A 23,728-nucleotide genomic window follows, 5' to 3' on the forward strand; every position below is an offset into this window, starting at 1 on the left:
TTCAACTTACTATAATTAAAGTTATATTAGGTAACCCTGGTTAAGTGATGTAACTTAGAAGTTGCATGTGCAATAGTACAAACACACATGTATATCATATATTTATTGGTTTGATGTAAACACTTCATTGGGGTAAGTTTTTACCCAAAACAGCTTCCCTCTAATCTATATAAGCACCACAACCACCCCTGTACTGTTGATGCTTCTATAACCAAAATAAAAAATAAAAAAAATTAGTGGCAGCATTCTTAGTCGTCAAAATAGTACTAACAACCTAGCTATGGATGACAGCACAGGAATAATTAGAATGCAACACATGCAGTTCATTGGCAACAAACTCAAACATGAAGTTATTCAATGGATCCACTATCTGCACGGCAAACTTATTATTATATGAGGCAAGAGACATGGGCGAGAAGCTATAAATCATTAATTGAATCACGACTTTAAAAATCAATTAAGCACTTTACAAAATCCAAAAGCACTACAAAGAGGGAAAAGAAACAATAATCAAAATCCTTAAAAGTTAAAAAGTGCATGTTATATGCAGTTGAACAGATTGTACCTCATGTTCTTGAAGCCGTCAAATCGATTTGCATATTCCTACAATCCTGGAATAAAAACAAAATAATAATTATACGAAACTTATAGAAAGGATTAATTAATGTGTTCAGACACCAATGGTAAGAATGCGATGTATGCTAATGAAATTCTTATATTTAGAGAGGAAATAGGCCATCAAAAGTATTTTTTTCCATATGAAATTTATATAGCTTTACAACTTCAAGAATATGAAATATTCCGAATTACTGTAATAGTTAAAACTAAAAAGGTTGAACTTGGCTCTATTTCAATAAGGTAAGGATTCACGTTCCATTGCAACATATATGACTTTAAAGAAAGAACTCGATAGTTTTTACCATAAATAACGGCAGTTACAACCAAAAAAGGACTCAAATTGTTGTTTCATTTTGTTAAAAGTAAAGGCAGTTCTTTATTTTCACCAAAAAGACATATTATTAGTGTTAGAACAAATTTTGGACTCCAATGGCAGTTTTTATTCTGCCAAAAATAATCTTACTTAGGACTAAAACACATGACAATTAATATTATAAAAATAATAAAATAATAATTTGACAAAAATAGTAAATGACAATTTTGTCTATTATGGAGTCTTTTAATGAAGGGCAAAAAATTTAATTAACATTTCTAAGGTCCTTCGCTCTTTTAATATAATATAGATAGATGATTCTCTTAGGAGCCATTTGGCCATGAGAATTATTCACCATTTTTCCGGAATAATTTTTCGCTTTTACTTCAAAACCTGTGTTTGGTAATGAAATTTTCAAATCCAAGTTGGAGTTGGATTCCAAATTTGAAAATGTGCTCGAAACCTGTTTTCCAACTTCATCTTCATAAATTCCAAAAAAAGTGAGAAATAATTGTTTAATCGATAGCAAACTCCTACTCACTCTGCCATGTATAAATAAAAATACATAGGTATTTACTTTTTTTCTTTCAATAGATAGTAAAAAAATTAGTGTTTAAATTGTCTTCTATTAATAAAAGAAGAAGTAAAATGAAAAAGTAAAAGCGGACAAGAAAAATAATAATAAAAAGAGTGGCAAAATTTTTAAAACTTGTTGGATAAAATGAGAGGAAAAGGACATAAAAAAACAAGAAGAAGATTTTAAAGAAAAAAAGAGAGGTTGGACTTTTTTTTTTTTTTTGCCAAAAATCACCATCAATTGGTGGTGGTGGGGGGGGGGGGGGGGGGGGGCTATGGCATGACCCCATCCTTTCATTCCATCAAACTCAGTTACAGAGAGGTGGTGTAGTGACCAAGCCTCTTTTGTGTTACAAGTAGGATGAAGATTTCATCCCTGTACAAAAATTTGCCAGCTAAGTTAAGGTTAGGGGGGATTTCTTTACAGTTATAGTGTAAAGAAGGTTTATCCTTACAATCTTGGGGAGGAAAGATAGCTATATAAGCTATACAAAAATTCAGCTCCATACTAATCATGAGGGATTTCATATTGATCAGTTCTAGCTTTGATCCGGAAAGAGGGTCTTTCTTCAAAATCATTCTTCAATAGTGATTTAGCTCTTGTGGGGAGGGTTAAATCATCTAAGAAGAATTGTTCTTGTTTGGTCTCTTCTCCGTGGTTAGCTAAGTAGTCTGCAACTGTGTTAGCTTCGCGAAAGCAGTGTTTGAAATTAATATTGCCTTGATTTTTGATCATGTCGATCTGTTGAATGAGATCTTTGACTTGCCAAGCAATGCGAATGTCACCATTGATCATGCCAATAATCAGTTTAGAGTCTGATTCGATGTTGATGTTTTGGTAACCCCTGTCGATGCACCACTTCAGGCCCATCAAGATAGCTTTTGTCTCTGCAATATTGTTGCTGCACTGTCCATAGTAGGCAGAGAAAGCCATCAGGAAATGTCCGATCTCATCTCTAAGTATTCCTCCTCCTCCTGAGCTGCCTGGGTTGCCTTTGCTGCATCCATCTGTATTTAATTTAAGAAAAGGTGAGTCAGGTTTGATCCATTAGTAAAACAGAATTATATATAGATTCATCAATAAATATAAATTATACGTTGAAGTGCCCAGTTCCAGTACTAATTTAAGTAGTAGTAAACTACTTGCACCTGTTCATTGTGCTGCAAAATAAACAATATCATAAGAGATGCCAAAAAGAATTGTTAAGTCGAACCAAAATCAGATAGTGCACTAAAACTTATTAGCTTAATCAATGGACTTCAACTTAAATGCTCAATCAAATTGGAAATCTAAAAGAGTGATTAGATATGAGTGGCAAACACATTAAAATGAACATACCGTTGGACCAGGATGAATATAGTCGTGAAAAAAAATAAAAAAATTCTACCATATCCTAGTGTAGTTCTTTTTTCCACTCCGATCCATAGCCTTTGTGATAGATAGATAGCCCAAACCTTAGTAATTAAGCAGAATAAAATCGTTACAAGAGAAAGTCTTTCCAATGCCTTAATAGTCTATCATGATATCTACAGCTCTTGCTAATAAGTAGTCAATTTTTAACTGTTATAAAGAGAGATTGCAGGCGTGTGATTCTGATTTTTACCGTATTTAAATTTATAGCACATGAATAATAGGAGTATAAAAAAAAAGGATATTTCAGAGAATAGAACCTTGAATGAGAAGGGAGCTGCAGGTTATAGTGATGGATCCGGATCCATCCATTATCATACTTTCCTCTGTGTATCTTATTATATTTTTTAAATCATGTGTTACAACTCTCTCCCTAAAAAGAAGGAAGAGAAACATGAAACTTATAATTAGCAAAACTTTAACGTTACAATCATGAGTTAGAGACCAGCGTCCGCTCACCTTCCACCTTCCTGAACGTTCTTTCTCAAATAATTAACGCATTTAATTAAGTAACGTATTTAACCACTTTCAAATTCTTAAAAATAATTTAAACATGAGAATTAGGAGGAAAAAAGGCAAAAAATCCACAAAAAAAAGATAAATATATATATAGATGCTGGCCATAGAGAGGTGTCATATCACCTTATCTATGCCTATCTTTATATCATATATGGATTTATTCCAATGTTAACTTATGATGATAACCTGTAATATTTTTACAAAAACAAAAGGAAAACACTGTCAAATAGTAGTGTTACTATTCTTTTTAACAATGTGTAATGTACTTTGAACAATACCATCCTTGAAACTGTCTTCCATTGTTTCATTTTTGTTTTATTTCATGAGCCGAATGATGATTCAAGAAGGTGTTTATACTACCTACTGATTGAATTGTGTTTTCGCCAAGACTTGCTAAAAAGTCTCTATTCTCATTGATTTGAGTATGTGTTAATGTGTCCATCAGGACACGTTCTAAGGTGGAAATTGTGCACCTTAATTTTTGCTTATTATGGAGTTCTATCTTCGACTTTTATGGAGGACTTGAGTCATCACACAAACTAAAAAGTTTTTATATTTTAGTTCATGATCGACTCCAAAATCAACTAAATATTTAGCTCTGGGACCGATATTTTTTATGAGGTACCTGTTAAAATGTTTTATTCATGGCCCTCTATTATTTGGTACTTCCTCTATCCCAAAAAGATTGTCTTACTTTTCTTATTAGTTTTGTCACGCTCCGAACCATGGCCTGGGCGTAACACGACACTCGGTGTCTTGCTGCATGTGACCGAGCGAACCACATGACTTGCTGAGTCTACATGGGACATGAACTGATGCGGAATATAAAGTAAACATGCATGAATTGTGAAAACATGGAATTCAATAATCATAAGGCTGAAAATATTATTATTATTATTATATCATGAATGCGGAATTATGGTAATGTAGCCATTAAGGCCAACTCAACTGAACATGACAACTGACTAGTCTATGAAACTTCTGACACGAATCTATCTGCTAAACTGTTCACCGGGACAAGGCCCTCGGCTACCTTAAATGCATAACTGACATAAATAGAAGTAAAGACACAACCCCGAATGAGATGGTGCTCACCAAAAGCTGATACGAGCAATGTCCTAACGAGCAATCTACTGTCCTGTCAATCAATACCTGCATCGTGAAATGAAGGCCCCCGGGCAATAAAAAGGGGACGTCAGCACATTGAACGTACTGGTATGTAAAGCAACTGAAAGAAATAACATGGGATATGTAATAACATGATAAGAACTGAAACTGAAAACCTGACATGAACATGAGCATGAATGCATATTAAATAAAGTCTGAAAACAGTACGTAAATCAATGGAAATACATGTATATATAACTGCTTGTAACATGAGGAGTGCTATAGTATAACCGACAACATGATCTGGTACTTGCGTCCTACCAGCAGAACACTCATATCTTGCCAGGAATATGAGATTTTTTGTAATAATAAGCATGTAAAGATCCAAACTGCATAATAAAAGTGTTGCCTCCTTGCTGACAACCCTTATCCTACGGTTGCTACGAAGTTTCATGCTATCTGAGCCTTCTCGGTTAACTAAGCAAATCCCAAAAAAAACATGAACATGTAAAATAAGTGGCAATTGCTGCCCATGGTTTTCATGAATATAACTTGCTTGTACATGGATATCATGAATTATAGCCAGCTTGCATGAACTTGTAAAACATGTATAGTATTTTCTTGAAAATAGCATAATATATCATAAGCTAGCATGCATGAACCCATGGAATGAGATATATGGTTTTTTCATAGATTACGAACAAATTCTTAATAATCATAAAGAAATATTAAGAACTCAATGATGGAACTATAACAATTCATATATAATATAATCATGGACATAGACCTAGGGTTATCATGAGCATGGTATAAAAACCCTAGTTTTCGCAGAGAATCATAATTTATGGATTATGAGGCGTGGGGAAGAACAATGATGTTCCGACACGTAGATAGTAACTCTATATACCTTAATCGCTCCAAAACTTGAAGAAAAGTCTGAATCTTTGAAGAAGAATTCCAAAAGCTTTGAATTTGGAAACCTTGAGAGGATTTTCACTGATTTTCGTAGCTACTGTTCGTGGCTCAAATGGTACTGCACCAGACCTCCAAATCCAATCTTCACCGTTCATATTTTATACTTTTGTGTTATGAGCACTCAGCTAAAATTCGGGCTTGATCCAACGGTTAGATTATCGGAAAACACCAAATTAATATGGCTGGTCGGAATGAAACTCAACAGAAAAATACTAGAGTTTTCTCCAACTTTTTACAACTCTTGATTTTTATAAGGTAACGGGATGGATGGATTTATTCTAGTATTTATAAATGATAAATCTTGTAGAATACAAAGGTTCTTGATTAAAATATTTACCTTGGAGGAAACCTTAGGAAACTAGATTGCCAAACCAAATTCTTGAAGGTTTCTTGATTTTTCTTGATTGCAAAAATGAGTTTCTTGCAAGATTGAAGTGTCTAGGTTCTTTAGGGATGGAGGTAGAGAGAAAAAGAATAGTCTCTTAGGGTTTAGAATAGTGTTAGGGACGTTTTTACTTCATACAGTAATAAAATAAGGAGTCCCAATTCGAGTAGGAAAAGGCTAAAAACGTAATCCAAAATCTGAAAATTCTGCTCCGACTTGTGATAGTAAAACAGGCATAACTCTTAGCACAGAGCTCCGTTTGAGCTCTATAAGATACCGTTGGAAATATATTTCAAAGGGCTACAACTTTCATGTTTTAAGGTTTCCCAAATTATCAACTAAACAAGGAGTTACGGGTGCCCGAAGTAGGCTAGTCAACCACTTTTGTAATACTTACAAACTTTCAAATTTTTCTCTAAAACTCTAACGTTGCGAGTCTAACATGAGTTCTAAGATACGAGGTGTTACAATATCTCCCCCTTGGGATCAGTCGTCCTCAAATGATGGGTCTTGGTTAGGTATGGGACTGGACATGGCATGGATACATGAACGTGATGAAAATGACATGAAACATAAGAGCCTGACATGATTACATGAAAACATGGTCATGGATCATGAGAACTGAATATGTGATTACATATAAACATATACATGGGAACATGAAACTGAGTAGCACCTACATGAACTAGAATCATGAAACCATTGTCCTCGGACTCTCATGACATTTCTCAAACGCCTGTCAGCTAACTAAAGTATCAACATAAACCTCACAGGGTATCTTAATACATATGATGTGGCATAATCTTAATTACTGAATCTTAAATGTGGCTAACATGAATATTGAGCTGGCCTGAACACATCATTATTGGCTGAATGATTACATGATTACTATACATGGGGTTTGGAAGAGAATTTGTAGGCATGAATGACATGAGTACTGGAAAATAGGCACGAACATGACATGATTACCTGGACATGAGGAGCATGATGTGGGACATAAATACATGAAGACTTCCTGGCATGAGAACATGAGTGATAAACTTTTATAAGATACAAACATGTGTAAACATGGACATCAATATGAGATCTGAATGTCGAAAACATGATTGTTACAACATGAGGGTTGAATACTGAGCGTAGGTAGGATCTGAACACTTAGGGACTTGATCATAGATGTTCATGTGTTACCACGATAAACATACGAGATAAGAGTATGACCTAGCCTCTGAATGTAAGTGCAACTCCATGCGAATGAGATAGAGTTGAGTCATCTACTAGGAATATGATTCTAACATAGGTATTCATAAAGCTCTAGCGTAGGCATGACATGATACATCAAATCTGAGTAGAATAATTTCGAGATAAGTACCATAGAATACCTGAAGGGATCTCACTATGAACTTGGAACATACCTTACTTCGAACCTTACCTTGTTCGCTCTGAAACATAGATATGAATATCTTGGCTTACCTTGCTTATTATTGTAAGTGGATCATTAAGGAGTGAGAGAAAGGGATCATTCATATGAATCAGACACTTTATCTTCGAAAATAGACGTGGCATGGTTACATCAGACTGAAGAACATAACATGGAACATGTATACATGGAAATGGGACTAATATGGCATAAGACATGAATACATGAGTAGCATGGCATGGGGAATGAGAGACACGGCGTTTACATAAGTACTTCGAAGCTACATACCCTGACATTTGGACATTAGCTCATGAATATTGAAGTGTGAATAAGACATAAGTGTGACTTAAATGGAGTATAAGTTGTAGGCTTCACTCTTGAGTACTTAGAGACATAAGGATGGATAAGATATCACTTTTGGAACTTAGCTATACTTACAGAATGGGACATGGTTCAACATAGTTTACTCTTATTACTGTAAGTCGACACTCTCATTATAAAATAAGACTCATGAAGGAAAGGATCATAGGCATGAATGCTTCGTTCGTCAAGCACCTAAGGCATAAGTAGAAAGTCACCTTGAACTTAAACAGGTCATAGGTACTTCGGAAAAGAAAATGGCATCATTTGTGCTAAGCTACGAGCTGCTTTAAAATAGTAGCCAGAGGAGTATAAGCATGAGTTACGTAGAATCGTGGGTAGGACATCCATCTTAACTTACTCTTATCTTTACCTACCAACCCCACTGTTATGTTATTTCTATATGTGGATGCTCAAAGAAGTCGGTCGTGGGCACGAGTACGTGAGAACGTAGGTAGCATATCTTTGGAGTTGAAATAAATCATTTACCTAAGGCATTTTTCCCTTGTTCAAGGACCAAGTGGGCATTCCATAGGATTCTTAGTCTTTAAACTATTGTGTTACCTTCTCCTCAATCATTATCAAAATCAACATCATATTCGGAAAGCACTTAGAAGCTAGAACGTGGTCATGGGTATAAAAGCACGATAGATACGTGAGACGTGAATGCGGTCTTTAACCTTGGACATGAGTACAACCTGATGTGAGAAACATGAAAGAACATTCCCTTGCATAGCTTACTATCGTATGGAGTCTTAATTCTTGTATCTTAAACATGGAGTGTAAAGCTTTAACAAGGGCATAAGATAGGTATGCTATGCATGTGTAGAGTACGTTTGGGCATTGGTACTACATAGTGCATGAATTATTCTGGAATTGGAAATGTTACATTCTTAAACCTTTTATTCGCCCTAAAACTTGATCTCAGCGACATGACAAAAGACGAATTCTACACACTTTATCTTAGCTACATGAAACTGTGATCCTCTGACTTTATCCTCTGACGCCTATCAACTTACGAAACACAACATCTATATTGACACCTTATCATATTATCTCCCCCTTAGTTCAAAAGCAGACGTTTAAAGCCTGTGGATCCCTTAAGTTAGTGATAAGTGGTCATCTAGTGGTTCCGCTAATTTCCTCTAAAATACTGACGACTCATTTGTTTAGCTTACTTCAAGCAAGTCTTACTTAGTGGGAAAATTGGATTACTTAAATGAATGGGTTTCTAATGTACATAACTGGAATAACCTGGCTTTGTCAGTCTTGGGGAAAACTCTCTTATGATAATTCTTAAAGGCTCTTCTTCTGTAGCTTGCTCTCTTACTGCTTAGATGGTTTTCTTCTTTCACCCATGTCTATACCTCGAATTTAACTTAAACCCTTTGGGTTCTAACGCGCCTTCGGTGTATTTAGACGGTTGCCCACTCACTAGTATTAACTTGACTAAGTAACTCAAATCATACTTCTACTAACTCTGCTGGAAATTTCTAATTCACTGTATCTACGCAAACTTACTTACTAAGCTTCTGTTACCACTTGCTAGTATCATATTCCCTGACTCTTCTATGAGTACTAAAGTGAAACATAAGGTTATTTCTAACTTTTCCTCCTCATCTGACACTATTCTTGGATTGTATACTATCTTTCTGAACTATAGACATAGATCACACTTAGGGAAATTTCATCTGTCTCAAACGAGAAATTGGAACAGCTAACCCCCACTTTCAAAATTATACCATACTGTACACATCAGGGATAAAATACTTAATAACATAACCCTAAGAAGAAACTGTCATATCTTTTTATTTTATAGTAATATTTGCTTCTTGTAGTAACTTACTAACGTCATATTCTCTAGGTCTGATTTCAATAAGCTTAAATAATCTAAAACTATCCCTAGAAATTTAATATCATCTGCTCGTGGTTAACTTCATAACATATTACCTTGTAGGGTCTTAAATCTGAACTATCATCCTTATACTATAGCTTCATGGTCAAAGAACCCAAATAAACTTACTATGTAAGGTAAATAACCTATATGTACTACCATACCGAAACTTGTCAAAAAAATAGGGTTACCATTTGTTAAACACACCAGGCCCATTTAGTAAGACTTGGTCTTAAATTTCCTTCTCATCACTTACGCATTCGATACGGCCAGAATTCGATAGAAAAAAAATGTCACTTACTGCTCTAAGCTTCATGGCATGAGTTAGAATAATTCTTGATGACTCCATCTGAAAGAAACATATCGATAATTATTAGATTTACATCTCCCTCATCCGTTGAGACAAGGCGTATTCGGTAGAATGGGAAACAATGCACGAGTTCAATTGATTTCTGATAACATAGCTCTATTGCACGATCTAGAGTTTACAGAAGTGAGACAATCCTAGATGTCTTGGTGGTCAACTATTTATATGTGTGGCGCGCACGCACATATAAAAGTGACCCCACTGGACACGATTTCATAGACTCCCTAAGACACTTGAACCTAGGCTCTGATACCAAGCTTTGTCACGCCCCGAACCATGGCCTGGGTGTAACACGTCACTCGGTGCCTTGCTGCATGTGACCGAGCGAACCACATGACTTGCTGAGTCTACATGGGACATAAACTGATGCAGAATATAAAGTAAACATGCATGAATTGTGAAAACATGGAATTCAATAATCATAAGTCCGAAAATATTATTATTATTATTATTATTATTATATCATGAATGCAGAATTATGGTAGTGTAGCCATTAAGGCCAACTCAACTGAACATGACAACTGACTAGTATATGAAACTTCTGACACGAATCTATCTGCTAAACTGTTCACCGGGACAAGGCCCTCGGCATACCTTAAATGCATAACTGACATAAATAGAAGTAAAGACACAACCCCGAATGAGATGGAGCTCACCAAAAGCTGATACGAGCAATGTCCTAACGAGCAATCTACTGTCCTGTCAATCAATACCTGCATCGTGAAATGAAGGCCCCCGGGCAATAAAAAGGGGACGTCAGCACATTGAACGTACTGGTATGTAAAGCAACTGAAAGAAATAACATGGGATATGGAATAACATGATAAGAATTGAAACTGAAAACCTGACATGAACATGAGCATGAATGCATATAAATAAAGTCTGAAAACAGTAAATTAATAGAAATACGTGTATATATAACTGCTTGTAACATGAGGAGTGCTATAGTATAACCGACAACATGATCTGGGACTTGCGTCCTACCAGCAGAACACTCATATCGTGCCAGGAATATGAGATTTAAGTAATAATAAACATGTAAGGATCCAAACTGCATAATAAAGGTGTTGCCTCCTTGCTGACAACCCTTATCCTACGGTGGCTACGTAGTTTCATGCTATCTGAGCCTTCTCGGTTAACTAAGCAAATTCCAAAAAAAACATGAACATGTAAAATAAGTAGCACTTGTTGCCCATGGTTTTCATGAATATAACTTTCTTGTACATGAATATCATGAATTATAGCTTGCTTGCATGAACTTGTAAAACATGTATAGTATTTTCTTAAAAATAACATAATATATCATAAGCTAGCATGCATGAACCCATGGAATGAGATATATGGGTTTTTCATAGATTACGGACAGATTCTTAATAATCATAAAGAAATATTAAGAACTCAATGATGGAACTATAACAATTCATATATAATATAATCATGGACATAGACCTAGGGTTATCATGAGCATGGTATAAAAACCCATGTTTTCGCAGAGAATCATAATTTATGGATTATGAGGCGTGGGAAAGAACAATGATGTTCCCACACGTAGATAGTAACTATACATACTTTAATCGCTCCAAAACTTGAAGAAAAGTCTGAATCTTTGAAGAAGAATTCCAAAAGCTTTGAATTTGGAAACCTTGAGAGGATTTTCACTGATTTTCGTAGCTATTGTTCGTGGCTCAAAGGGTACTGCTCCGGACCTCCAAATCCAATCTCCACCGTTCATATTTTAGACTTATGTGTTATGAACACTCAGTTAAAATTTGCCTTGATCCACCGGTCAGATTATCGGAAAACGCCAAATTAATATGGCTGGTCGGAATGAAACTCCACAGAAAAATACTAGCGTTTTCTCCAAATTTTTACAACTCTTGATTTTTATAGGGTAACAGGATGGATGGATTTATTATAGTCTTTATAAATGATAAATCTTGTAAATACAAAGGTTCTTGATTAAAATATTTACCTTGGAGGAAACCTTAGGAAACTAGATTGCCAAACCAAATTCTTGAAGGTTTCTTGGTTTTTCTTGATTGCAAGAATGTGTTTCTTGCAAGATTGAAGTGTCTAGGTTCTTTAGGGATGAAGGTAGAGAGAAAAAGAATAGTCTCTTAGGGTTTAGAATAGTGTTAGGGACGTTTCTACTTCATACAGTAATAAAATAAGGAGTCCCAATTCGAGTAGGAAAAGGCTAAAAACGTAACCCAAAATCTGAAAATTCTGCTCCGACCAGTGATAGTAAAACAGGCATAGCTCTTAGCACAGATGATAGCATCCACGGTGGCATACCTCCATCAAAGGTTGACGAGCTTCAATGAAAAATCAAGAAGTTGTTTATCGTAGAAGAAGAGCCCAAGAATAATGACAAAGAATGTACTAAGTGCTACACATATTTCATGATCCAAGTCCAAACCCAAAAGGAGGAAAATTAGGCCCACATGGAACCCCAAAGGAGGCCTAATGAGCTTAAAATTCTGCCCAAAGTGGGCTGCTTCTCACGCCCAAATAATGGGCTGAAAAGTGATTCCTTGGTCATCACATTCTGGCCGTGGGATTTGGTGCCAGGATTTAGCACTTCTTTCCTTACTTTGGTTAGGCAATTCTTGGAAAGGTTTTACTTATTGTCCTAGTTTAATCCTAGTTAGGTTTATTATTTCCATAAGAGTAGAATTCGAATCTCATTCTATTTGGGATAGGTTTCCCTTTATATAGGGTTGGATTTTGTTATTTTCATTAGACAAATATTATTATTATTGAGAGTTCCTCTATTTTACACCTTTGTGTGGCTACTTTGGATTTATCTTGCAACCTTATAAGAATGATTATTTTTAAGAGGTAAGATTAATTCGTACTTGATATCTTTGGTTCTTATTCATAAATTAAAGAAGGTAATTAGTCTTACACTAATTATTGTCTCTAATTTCTTCGAAATAGGGGTCTAGATCACCTTTTGATATAAGTTCTTGAATTGACTCTATTAGTATCTTAATTAGTCTTAATCCGCTAATTTTGAATACTAAGACCAATTAGGGTTCTTATCACTTAATCTTGAAATTTGGGGATTTTATTCTTGAATTTCGCCTATCTTTATATTCTTGTCTTTAATCTTCATATTTTCGCTTCCGCATTATAATCTTGTTTTGTTCAAGTAACCCGATTCTTATCAACAGAGCTCCGTTTGAGCTCCATAAGATATCGTTGGAAATCTATTCCAAAGGGCTACAACTTTCATGTTTTAAGTTTTCCCAAATTATCAACTAATCAAGGAGTTACGGGTGCCCGAAGTAGGCTGATCAGCCACTTTCGTAATACGTACAAACTTTCAAATTTTTCTCTAAAACTCTAACGTGAGTCTAACATGAGTTCTAAGATACGAGGTGTTACAAGTTTGTCCCAAAAAGATTAGCACATTTTTATATTTACAAACAATTTAACTTTATTAGATGATTTACAGCTAGCCACACAAATATCTAAGGCTTGTTTTGAACCACACAAAAATCTTCCTTTATTTCTTAAATTTCGTGTCAAGTCAAACTAATACAATCTTTTTGAGACGGAGGGAGTAATTGTTAATAATAATGAGCCTTTTTCTTTTTAGCACATCAGATCACATTACAATTTTTGGACTGGTCTTCTGAAATCAACGTCTTAGTCCAATTAGTGCTAGGGTTTGGAGAACTGGTTTGCTTGATAGTTGAAAGGTTATTTTTGGGCCCAAATTAGTATTATGAGCCCCTTTGGCTTGGCTTATAAGTTGCTGAAAACAACTTTTTTGAGTGTTTGACTGACCAGTTTATAAGCCATTTTGTGCTTAAAATAAGCCCAAAAACATAAGTTGGCCCGTTTGGCTTAGCTTAAAAAAAGCAGCTTATAAGCTGAAAACAGCTTATTTCAGCTTATAAGCTGAAAACAGCTTATTTCAGCTTATAAGCCAAAAAAAAAAAAGTTGGATTACCCCAATTTTTTTTTATTATTTTTTTGCTTATAAGCTGGTTTTTTTAAGCCCATCCAAACAGGCTCTATATCTATTAGAGTATTTGGACTGAAATTAATTTATAAAAAAGTATTTTGAAGTTAGAAGAAAAAATTTGAGAAGTTAGTTTTGAATTTTATATGAATATACATGATTTTTTTTGTAATCAATTATATTCATCTTGATTAAATTTATATAAAAAATTATTTCTTTGATCTTCGCGCGGGCACATTCGCTAGTCTCTCTCTCTCTATATATATATATATACATATATATATAAAGCTGGGTAAAAGATGAGTGATGTGGCGCCAAGGATTTCATTTATCTTTTTTTTACCTTTTTTCTAATTATAAAATGTCAAAGCTCTAAATTTTTGGTTTTTTCCCCTCTTCCCTTATTTAAGTCTTGATGGAAAGTAGCTAACTAATTAGCTCTATTTAGAGCACTAGGAAAGAAGCTGACAGAAGGTTTTAATTATAATAAAAAATCATTAATCATTTGGTAGTGGTTATAGAAATGAAGAGTTGTGATTTGTGAGTTATCAAGGTGGACTATATCATGCTTATGGGAAAAGGAGAGAAAACAAGCATAGGGAGGACAGAAATTTCTTGGATGCTTAACTTGCCAATGAATTTAAAAATGATCATCAAATAATTAACAAGCTATTATGGTAATATTACCTTCTCAGTCTATTTATCTTTTCCCTCCTCCTTTTGTGAGTTTTCTCTAATCGTTACTCAAAGGTTATCACCAGATAATTAACAACCTATTTGCTGTAATGTTATCTTCAATCTATTTATCTTTTTCCTCCTCCTTTTGTCATTTTCCTTTCATTGTTACTCAAGCTCTCCCCTTCCCCTATAATTTCTATTTGTTAAACTAAATTCAAGTATTTCAGTATCTATTTATGTAGACTAAATAAGCCTTTCATATATAAAAATATCAAATTTGAAGGAGTGTGTCACATTATAATACCTCTTAATTTTCTCTAAAGAATTACCTTAGCTTCAAATTTAATTTACACACATGTGAGAACAAAACCTGAAGAAATGTGTCTCACTATAATCATTTGGCGCTTCAACAACAAAAGAAAGAAGAAGAAGAAGAAGAAGAAAAAAGAACAATTATTTCCACAATAGTTGTTTAAGAGCAAAGGTACCAAAATACTTGAAGGAATCTTTGATATTACTATAAATTGAAGCTAAATGGTGTAGGGCTTTTGCAGAAATTGTCAACTAAAAAAGATCTAAGTCATGGTGAAACTGATCTCATTTGGAATTTAAGTTACATGCATCATCAATATATATATATATATATATATATATATATATATATATATATATATATATATATATATATATATATTTGTACATTATCAAGTCACTCAATTAATATTCACAGATAAATCTTCTTATAATGTTAAATTTTATACTCTTTAAAGACAGAAATAGAATTACATTCATAATCGTGGAAAGCACGAGAAGATTCACTAGTATTTTAATTAAAAGGGGTTCTTTCTAAAAGCATTATAGTGTTGACTAAAAGTTATGGCGTAATTGAAATGAACTTACGGTGCTTCAAGGTAGTATAAATTTATGAGCTAGGAGAAAACTTGGCAAGAACGTTGTGGATTTAATTATTTAAAATATGTTTCTTTGCGTTTTGAGATTTTAAAAGTTACTAACACAATGTTCTTGCTTTATTTCTTTAGACACGGCTAATAGTCTGGTTGGCCAAACTTTCAAAATTAGGTTATTATAAAAAGTGTTTTTTAAAAAAGTAATTTTAGGGAATAATAGTTTGTGTTTAGCTAATTAATTGAAGAAGACTTTTATCACTACTAGTAGAGTAACAATTTGTGTTTGACCAAACTTTGACAAGTGCTCTTAGGGAGAGACCGGTTATTTCGCAACTCAAAAGCATTCAACCCCCCCCCCCCCCCCCCCCCCACACACACACACACAAATCCCTCCCAAGTTTTTTTGTGTCACCCGATATTTGGTGACTTGTCTCTAAGTGGTATCAGGTAAAAACTTATCAGCACCGGCACCAGGTGGTTACACCAAATCAATTACCGTATAAACAACCAATCAACTCCAGTAAATATCAGTTGGAAGCAGCAAACGACATACATACATCTTGATTGTTCTATCCGTGTGATTCTTGAATGTAAGCATATGAAACTGACATCAAGTGCATTTTTCCCACAAACACAAATGACTAAATTCTAAAGAAATTAGGATGCAAACTTGGACAAGGACAAGAACAGTTATTACATGGAGAGTCCCAAACAGATAGATTAAAGTTAACGTCCTTCAACATTTGAAATAGTAAAAGAGTTTCTGGAGCAAGGTGAAGAACTTGGATCATCAGGGCTTCTGTCTTTGCTGCTATATCCAGGTCGCTTAGGCGAAGGAAGAACTGTGTCACTGCAGAGCATGGAAACAACTGTAGCTGTGTTTGGCCTATAATTTGCATGTTCTTGCACACAAAGCAAGCCCACAAGGATGCATCTAACAACCTGTGTTGGTGTATCAAGTGAACCAGCCACCTTCGGATCCAGAAACTCCAGTATCTTCCCTTCATTCCACAGTTGCCATGCCTAAATCCATTTATATTTCACTTTAGTTAGTTATGTCATGTGAAAATAGTAGGAGATTGTCAGACCTCTCTATAACAACGCCATTTGTCCTGATAATGTTTTGCTGCTATAGTGAAATGTTGTTATAAAGAACATATAATATAACATGAAAGATGGGTTCCAAAGAGAACTTGGCCGTTATAAGTGAAATGTTGTGATAGAGGACGGTTGTTATAGAGAGGTCTGACTGTATATGAAAAAATGAGAGAGTTTTTCCTTTTTTTTTTTTTACATGGTCCAGAAGGTTGAGAGGGTCGTCTTTGGAGTGAGAATAGCTGTTGTTTCTTTTACTGCAGATAATCTCTAACAATATGACACCAAAGCTGAAGACATCCGACTTTTCGGAGAAAATTCCTTGTATTGCATATTCAGGGGACATGTAACCACTGCATTGGAAGCGCACATAAATTGACAATTTAGTTCAGATGAATTTCAATGCTATGACCAATTAATAATACTTACTAGGTACCGGCAATCCTGTTGGTATTTGCTATTGTTTGATTCCCTCCGAAAATCCTAGCCATTCCAAAATCAGAGATTTTGGGATTCATATCTTCGTCTAAGAGAATATTGCTCGTCTTTAGATCTCTGTGAATGATTTTTAGTCGCGAATCACGATGAAGATAAAGAAGCCCTCTAGCTAAACCTTCAATGATGCTATATCGTTGATTCCAACTTAACGCCACCTTATCATTGGATCTTGATCCTGCCAAGCACACAAATTAATTAGAGTAACCATCATCCATCAAGAAAACCGTTAAATCTTCTTAATTAGCTCACCGAATATGAAAATGTCTAAGCTTCTGTTGGACATGTATTCATAGATCAGCAACTTTTCCTCCTCATGAATGCAAAATCCTATCAATTTGACTAAGTTTCTGTGTTGAAGTCTGGAAATTAGTGTAACCTCATTCTTGAACTCTTCTATGCCTTGTCCTGAGCTCCTCGAAAGTCTTTTAATAGCAACCTCTTGTCCGTTTGCTAATACCCCCTATATATGAATCACACATGACTATTCAACTTAATTATAAGCAAATGAGTATAGACTACGTGATATTTGCTGTTTTTTTCTGCTGAAGTTCGATAATTAAAACATACACGTGATACCTTGTAAACAGGTCCAAATCCCCCCTCTCCAAGTTTATTTCGAGTGCAAAAGTTTTTAGTAGCATTTTCTATGCACTTGAAGCTGAAAACGGGTAATTCTGAACTGCTACCTTGAGTAAAACTGTTAAGAAGCAAATTTGCTGCTGAAGATTGTTTCGAAGCTATGCAAAAAGGGATTAAACTCCCAATGCCTGATAAAGTTTAGTAAAAATTAGAGTCTCTCCAAAAGGTAGCAAAAAGTTGTGGCTCTGAATCGATTAACAACCGAAATGATTGAATGGCTTGTACCTCTTTTTCTGATCTTCAGCAAATAAATAGTGCATACAATAAGAATTAGGCCAACTGTTGCTGAAACGATAATTGCAATACGGGCTCCGATTTGCCTCCTCTTATCTGCATGACAAAAGACAACTCAATTAGTAAAAAAAAACTAAAATATGAAGCGTAAATGTGAATCCAACAAAACATGAGGTCTCAAGTTCAGATTCCAGCGGAGGTAAAAAACACAAGGTGATTTTTTCACATCTACGCAGACTTGGTGAGCAAAATTACTTAGTACCTACGCTGGTGAGAGGTAGGAAGTACCCGTTGGAATATAGGCAGACTACTAACATTCATGTTCATGGAAAAAAAGAGTATAAACCGAATCCAAAATGAATCAAAGTTTCGTTCAAGTAGTAAAGATTGGTGTATCTACCAAGTTGGGAATGTGCAAGGCGAATGTATAGTTGCTCTCCACCATGGGAGAACTCTTGAAGGTCAATAAGATTTTCCCCCCAAATCATGCAGCCTATTCCATCCACATAAGCATATGCCAAACAAGAACAGTTCTTCAAGCAAGAATTTTCGCATTCCATTTTATCCCAAGTAAGTAGGTAATGTGAGAAATCTGGTAGTTTCATCCCTGAAACTGGTAAAAATACATCCCTCTTTCTCTCATCATCATCAGATTTTGGACCAGTGGCCATCTCCTCACACTGGAATTGTGCTCTTCGAACACAACCATTAGTCCAATTCCCCTCGTTCCATTCATCGATAGACTTTGGTTCATAACCCTTCAAACATTTGCATACTGGTGAATCATTATTCTTGCAGCTTCCGAAAGTACCGCATGTGTTATACAAGTCACATTGACCTTTAGGTACTACCTGCAACCTTAACCATTTTTTCTCTTCTGCATCCCAATCCATCTGAATTATCACACCCGAGGAATCTAAGTATACCAATGTTGAAGCAGAGTAATTGAGTATAGCATAAGAAAAATAAAGTTCCTCCCCTTTACTGTCCGTAAGTAGTTGAAAGCCATTGTGGTAGTCTTTAGTCATGCTAGGCACTCCAATGAAGCTTCTCCGATTCCACTGCCCCGATCTAAAATGCTTCTTTGACGAGCCATTCAAAATAAGTACTTGTACAAGTTCCTGAGGATCCACCAGAGCGGTACTAAAACTTCCCAACGACGGATTTTTATCATCTTTCCAAGATGTGAGAACTATTTGCTCCCCTGTTATAGTATTCATCCCTATCTTCATACGAGGCAAGAGTGTGTCAGATGGATGATTGAAGCTCTCCCATAATGGTACTGATTCGTTCAGCTTGTTCTGATCCAGAAGAACAAGATTCCCCTGAGCAGTAAGCACAGCAATGGTGTTGTTGGATGACGTCGAACTAACTTGTGTAGACCAGACTGGCACATTTTTATCATCCACAAGGACCAAATTGCCATCACTAGCATTAATCATAAGAACTCCATGTGATCCAATTAATGGTCTTTCACGGTTTGCAACCCATGCAACTTTTTCAACTGGTAATCCCTTGTACCATATCCCGACATATCGCCCTTGGGATCCATCAGGACTAAAGAAGCCAAACTCAAATGTACCTCCTGCTGAAACTACAGTTTCACCATCTACAACTTGTTGATTCATTGATATAGTATCTATTGCTAAGCAAATCGGATTTATGATTAAGGGAATTAAAAGGACTATGGTCAACTTTATAGTAGTGCTAGCTATGTAATTCATGATGCTAATGTTCAAAAAACAATATGACGAATTTGTACTACTTTACTTCATTTATCCTCTGTAGCGTACACCTAACGTGAATCTAGATTAATCGGGTCAGCAGATTGCAAAGGATGGTTAAACACGCACACAAAAAAAAAAAAAAAAAAATCTTTGAAGGATTTGAATGCAAATTACAAAAAGTCAACATAATTTGAGGCTTGTCTATTCTATCTTGGATGGGTCATATAGCTACTAACGTATGTGGATACAATATGAATTTATGTCATTCTCAAGAAATCAGTTTCTTACATCGACAGAAGACTCGAAAATAAAGAAATGTGAAATATTTCCTTGTGAAGTTTCTGATATATTACTAGGTCCAACGATGGTAGTTATTAAACAGACCAATTAATAAATTACTTGTTGTGGGTTTCAGATGACATGTAAACATTCAGGTGGAAAAGGACATGCTAAATAGTTAATCACAATGATGTTATGTGTGGGACTATTTTATGCTTGAAACATGATCATAACTTCACAAGTCTTAACACCAGAAAATCAAACTCTTCAATGAGTATGTGATGTTTTGACGATGATAAATAAAATGTCTAATTTCAAAGACCACTTAGTTCCCTTACGAGGTCGTTTGGTAGCTAGCTGGTCTGGAGGTGAGCTATGCAGGTATTAAATCCTGCATAAGTAATACTATGCTTGGTAGCTGGTTAGGATGTGAGTTATTCATTTATAAAAGCAATACGGTGTTTTATAAACTCGCATAACAAAAACATGTACAAGTTATGAGGGAATTCATATATTATTTTATGCAAAATAGAAAGCGGGAGAAGATCTTTGTATTTGTGTATGCCTTCCATATAAACATGTAATTTGTCTGCCTCAGAAATCCTCATAGAAGGAACCCCCCCAACTAACATAAACTCTTCAAAGACTATGAGAATTATTCACTTTTTTCATAATTCTTTTTATTTTATTTCAAAATCAATACTGTTTGGTTATAAAATTTTGAAATCCAATTTCTCCAAACTTGTTTTCTCTCCATCTTCATAAATTCCAAGTAAAATGCTCCCTTCTCTCCTTTGCAAAAAGTATAACGAAATATAACTTCATCTTTAATTTCAAGAAAGGCTTAAAATGACAGAATATCTTCATGATGATTTTTATTTATTGATTGATAATTTATGAAATTTGTCAAGTAAACTTAGGTCCCGTTAGGACATGATTTGAGATCAAGTTGATTTGAAGTTGAATTTTTGTCTGACCGTGTAAATTGGATCTCAAAAAGTTGTATTTTTTTCTCATAAACATGAAAACCTCAATTTGTGAAGATTATCTAAACTTTCCCAATTCTTACAATCTTACCAAATGAGCTACTCATAGTTCATAAACAAGGTATCAGAATATCCCAAGTCACCAAATCACATATTCTGAGGGTCCTTTTATAATAAGTGTTTGTGATTACATGCTATTATAAAATATAAATTTTCAAATACACATAAATTTACAAAGATTCATTGATCCAATAAATCAACAATAGTAGTAACTAGCTATTCTTTAATATAATCCTCTCATATTGTTATATCCCGTAATTTTATACGTCGAGTTATTCGCAAAAGAATCGACTCAAGTTAAAGACGGGATCATTTTCGGGCACGAAGTAGAAATCTTTAATTTCCGGTTTCTATTAGAACATGAATTGTTTATAAATTTTACTTAGTGTAAAAATATTAATGGAAAATTGGGATTAATTTACCATGATTAGATTATTAAGTGGGGATTAAAAATTAATTATTCACTAATTAGGCACTAGTGGTCGTGTGGGCCCCACCAAGACATGTGGCCAAATTTGATTGGCTCAAGCCATGAGTGGGACATGTGTCCAACTAGTAGGCATGATATTTAAGTCAAATTGATGACTAAGGAACTCATTTATCATCTTTCAAACTTGAGAAACTTAGTGATAGAGAGAGGAGCTCTCAAACCTAAAGAGAGAGAAGGCTGGCCGCCACTGTTCACGGCGACTACTATTCACGCCGTCACTGTTCACGGCGGCTACTGTTCACGGCGGCTATTGTTCACGGCGGACTGTTCACGGCGCACTGTTCACGGCGCACTGTTCACGGCCAAGAGGAGAAAAATCCAACCCCATTTCTAGCCTTCCCAAAAATAATTCCTTGGTGTTAACCCACTATTTGGAGGTCCCTAAGTAGCGTGGAAGCATTTTTGGAGCGATCAAACCATCCATTTTTGTAAATCGCAAACCCTAACTTTCTTGTGGAGTAAAGAACAAAGGTAAAATTTCTATTGTTTTATGGGATATAAATGTTTTATGCATATTGAGGTATGTTAATATGGATGAAATTGGTGAAATATCGTATGTTGGAAGTGGGTTGTGTGCTTGGGGAGCTAGCCGTGTAAATGGGTGTGTGATTGGGTTAATGAATAAAATTTTTGTAGCATGTTTGATTGTTGTAGAGTGGAGAAGAGAATAAAAATCATCAATATATGTATATATGTGTAGTGTGGCCGTGTATAGCCCCAATGTTTGGCAAAGGATGAATCAATATCGCTTAGTGTTTTAGTTGTCGTCGTTATGAATTCTAGTTTGGAAATGAGAGTTTAATGTCCCAAATCGATATGGTGAATGTTGCGGACTGATTTGGAGAATTTTGTGAAATTAATGCAATCTTTATATTTATGAGAATTATATCGTTATAGTGTGGATTGTTGATACAAATCATGACTTGAAAATGAGGAATGTGATAAAGGGGCTGCTCACGGTTTTGGGGTTGTTTTCGGCCCAATTTGGAGAAATTGTTGGATCGTTGGAAATATTATGTGAATTGTTTAGAATGTCCTTGAATATTGTTGGTAAAGATTCGGGTTGATAATTGAATGTATGAGCGATAATGTGGCTCGAATGTAAGCCGTCGAGTTAATTATTATAAATGTTGTTGAATGATGAAAAAGAGAGTATTAATGTAATATTGTCTTTCGGATTGGTTATTGGAGTTTCTAGGTTGGTTATTGTGGTTGTTGTTGTTGGTTTTGAGCGAGTTAAATTCTCGGGTTGGCCTATTTACAGGGGAAATGCTGCCGAATTTTCTGTAGAATTTAATGTTAGTTTGGAATGAATGGCTTAAGTGCCTATGTTTAATATTGGATATCCGTTGGCATATTTGTAGACCTTGGGGAGCCCGAGACGTAGATTGAGATTTACTCTAGATTGGCTATCTTGGAGTGCGTACGAGGTATGTAAAGCGCAACCCTTCTTTCTTTTGGCATGCCTTAGTTTTCAATAGGCTAGATTATAAGCCTTGAGGAAAATTCTAAGATTAGAAATCCGAGCATGTTATGAGCCTTATAAATATTCCTTGGCACTCTTATGTATGATTTGATGAAATATGAACCATTATGTCTTTGAAATAATCGCTTTCCGAACTTTTCATAAAAAGGTTTCACTTTAAAGAATTTTGAAATTTGTGAACGCCATATCTTTCACAGAAAGGCTCAGATTGCTTCCATATTTTTGTAGAAGTTTGTATGGCATATGATAAGTATGTTTTCCATAGGCGGGCCCGACTCGGGTCGATACCCGTCCGTGGGTCCCGCGACTTTCCTTTATGTAATTCGGAGAAATTTTGAAAGAACTTGTTATGATTATTATTTCGAATTTCAAGTATGGTCATTTACTTATATTCGAGTCTATGATAATGATTTTATGCATATGGTTACTCATGACTCTGCTCGTGCGTTCTGTTATATCTTTCGCCGGTTCCCGGGCCGGTTCTGTTATCGTGCGCACTTTGTTATACTCTGGAGTTATGCTGTGTTTATGGTTCACCGAGCTACTCGCAAAAGAGGGTCGGGTTCCACATATATTTGGTGTTATGCTGTGTATGGCGTTATGTTGTGAGATGATATGTGACGGGGATACGGAGATTTGAAACTTTCTGGTGTTATGCTGTGTTATGGCGCCATCGACGGGCGGGCGACCATATTCTTCTGTACCCTACGCATGACTTACATATTTTTGAAAGT

General features: G+C 35.3%; 1 protein-coding gene across 1 annotated transcript; it reads right to left on the minus strand.

The window, feature by feature from the left end:
* Positions 1–16,226: 16,226 nt before the first annotated feature.
* Positions 16,227–19,594, minus strand: LOC132630225 (G-type lectin S-receptor-like serine/threonine-protein kinase B120). The gene is made up of 7 exons (XM_060345813.1): positions 18,367–19,594; positions 17,958–18,062; positions 17,670–17,860; positions 17,343–17,553; positions 17,025–17,268; positions 16,795–16,948; positions 16,227–16,523 (listed from the first exon to the last, which is right to left on the minus strand). Exons 1-7 carry the CDS (start codon positions 19,592–19,594, stop codon positions 16,227–16,229), a joined length of 2,430 nt encoding a protein of 809 aa, XP_060201796.1.
* Positions 19,595–23,728: the final 4,134 nt, after the last annotated feature.

The sequence above is a fragment of the Lycium barbarum genome, chromosome 3, assembly GCF_019175385.1.
Source record: "Lycium barbarum isolate Lr01 chromosome 3, ASM1917538v2, whole genome shotgun sequence".
Classification (NCBI taxonomy): Eukaryota; Viridiplantae; Streptophyta; class Magnoliopsida; order Solanales; family Solanaceae; genus Lycium; species Lycium barbarum.

Excerpts from the sequence above, each read along its gene's own strand:
- LOC132630225 (XM_060345813.1), bottom strand. The coding sequence starts at position 19,594 with ATGAATCAACAAGTTGTAGATGGTGAAACTGTAGTTTCAGCAGGAGGT. Across the intron at positions 17,554-17,669 it reads GATTTGGACCTGTTTACAAG|GGGGTATTAGCAAACGGACA; the intron begins GTATCACGTGTA and ends ATTCATATATAG. Across the intron at positions 16,949-17,024 it reads AACAGGATTGCCGGTACCTA|TGGTTACATGTCCCCTGAAT; the intron begins GTAAGTATTATT and ends CTTCCAATGCAG.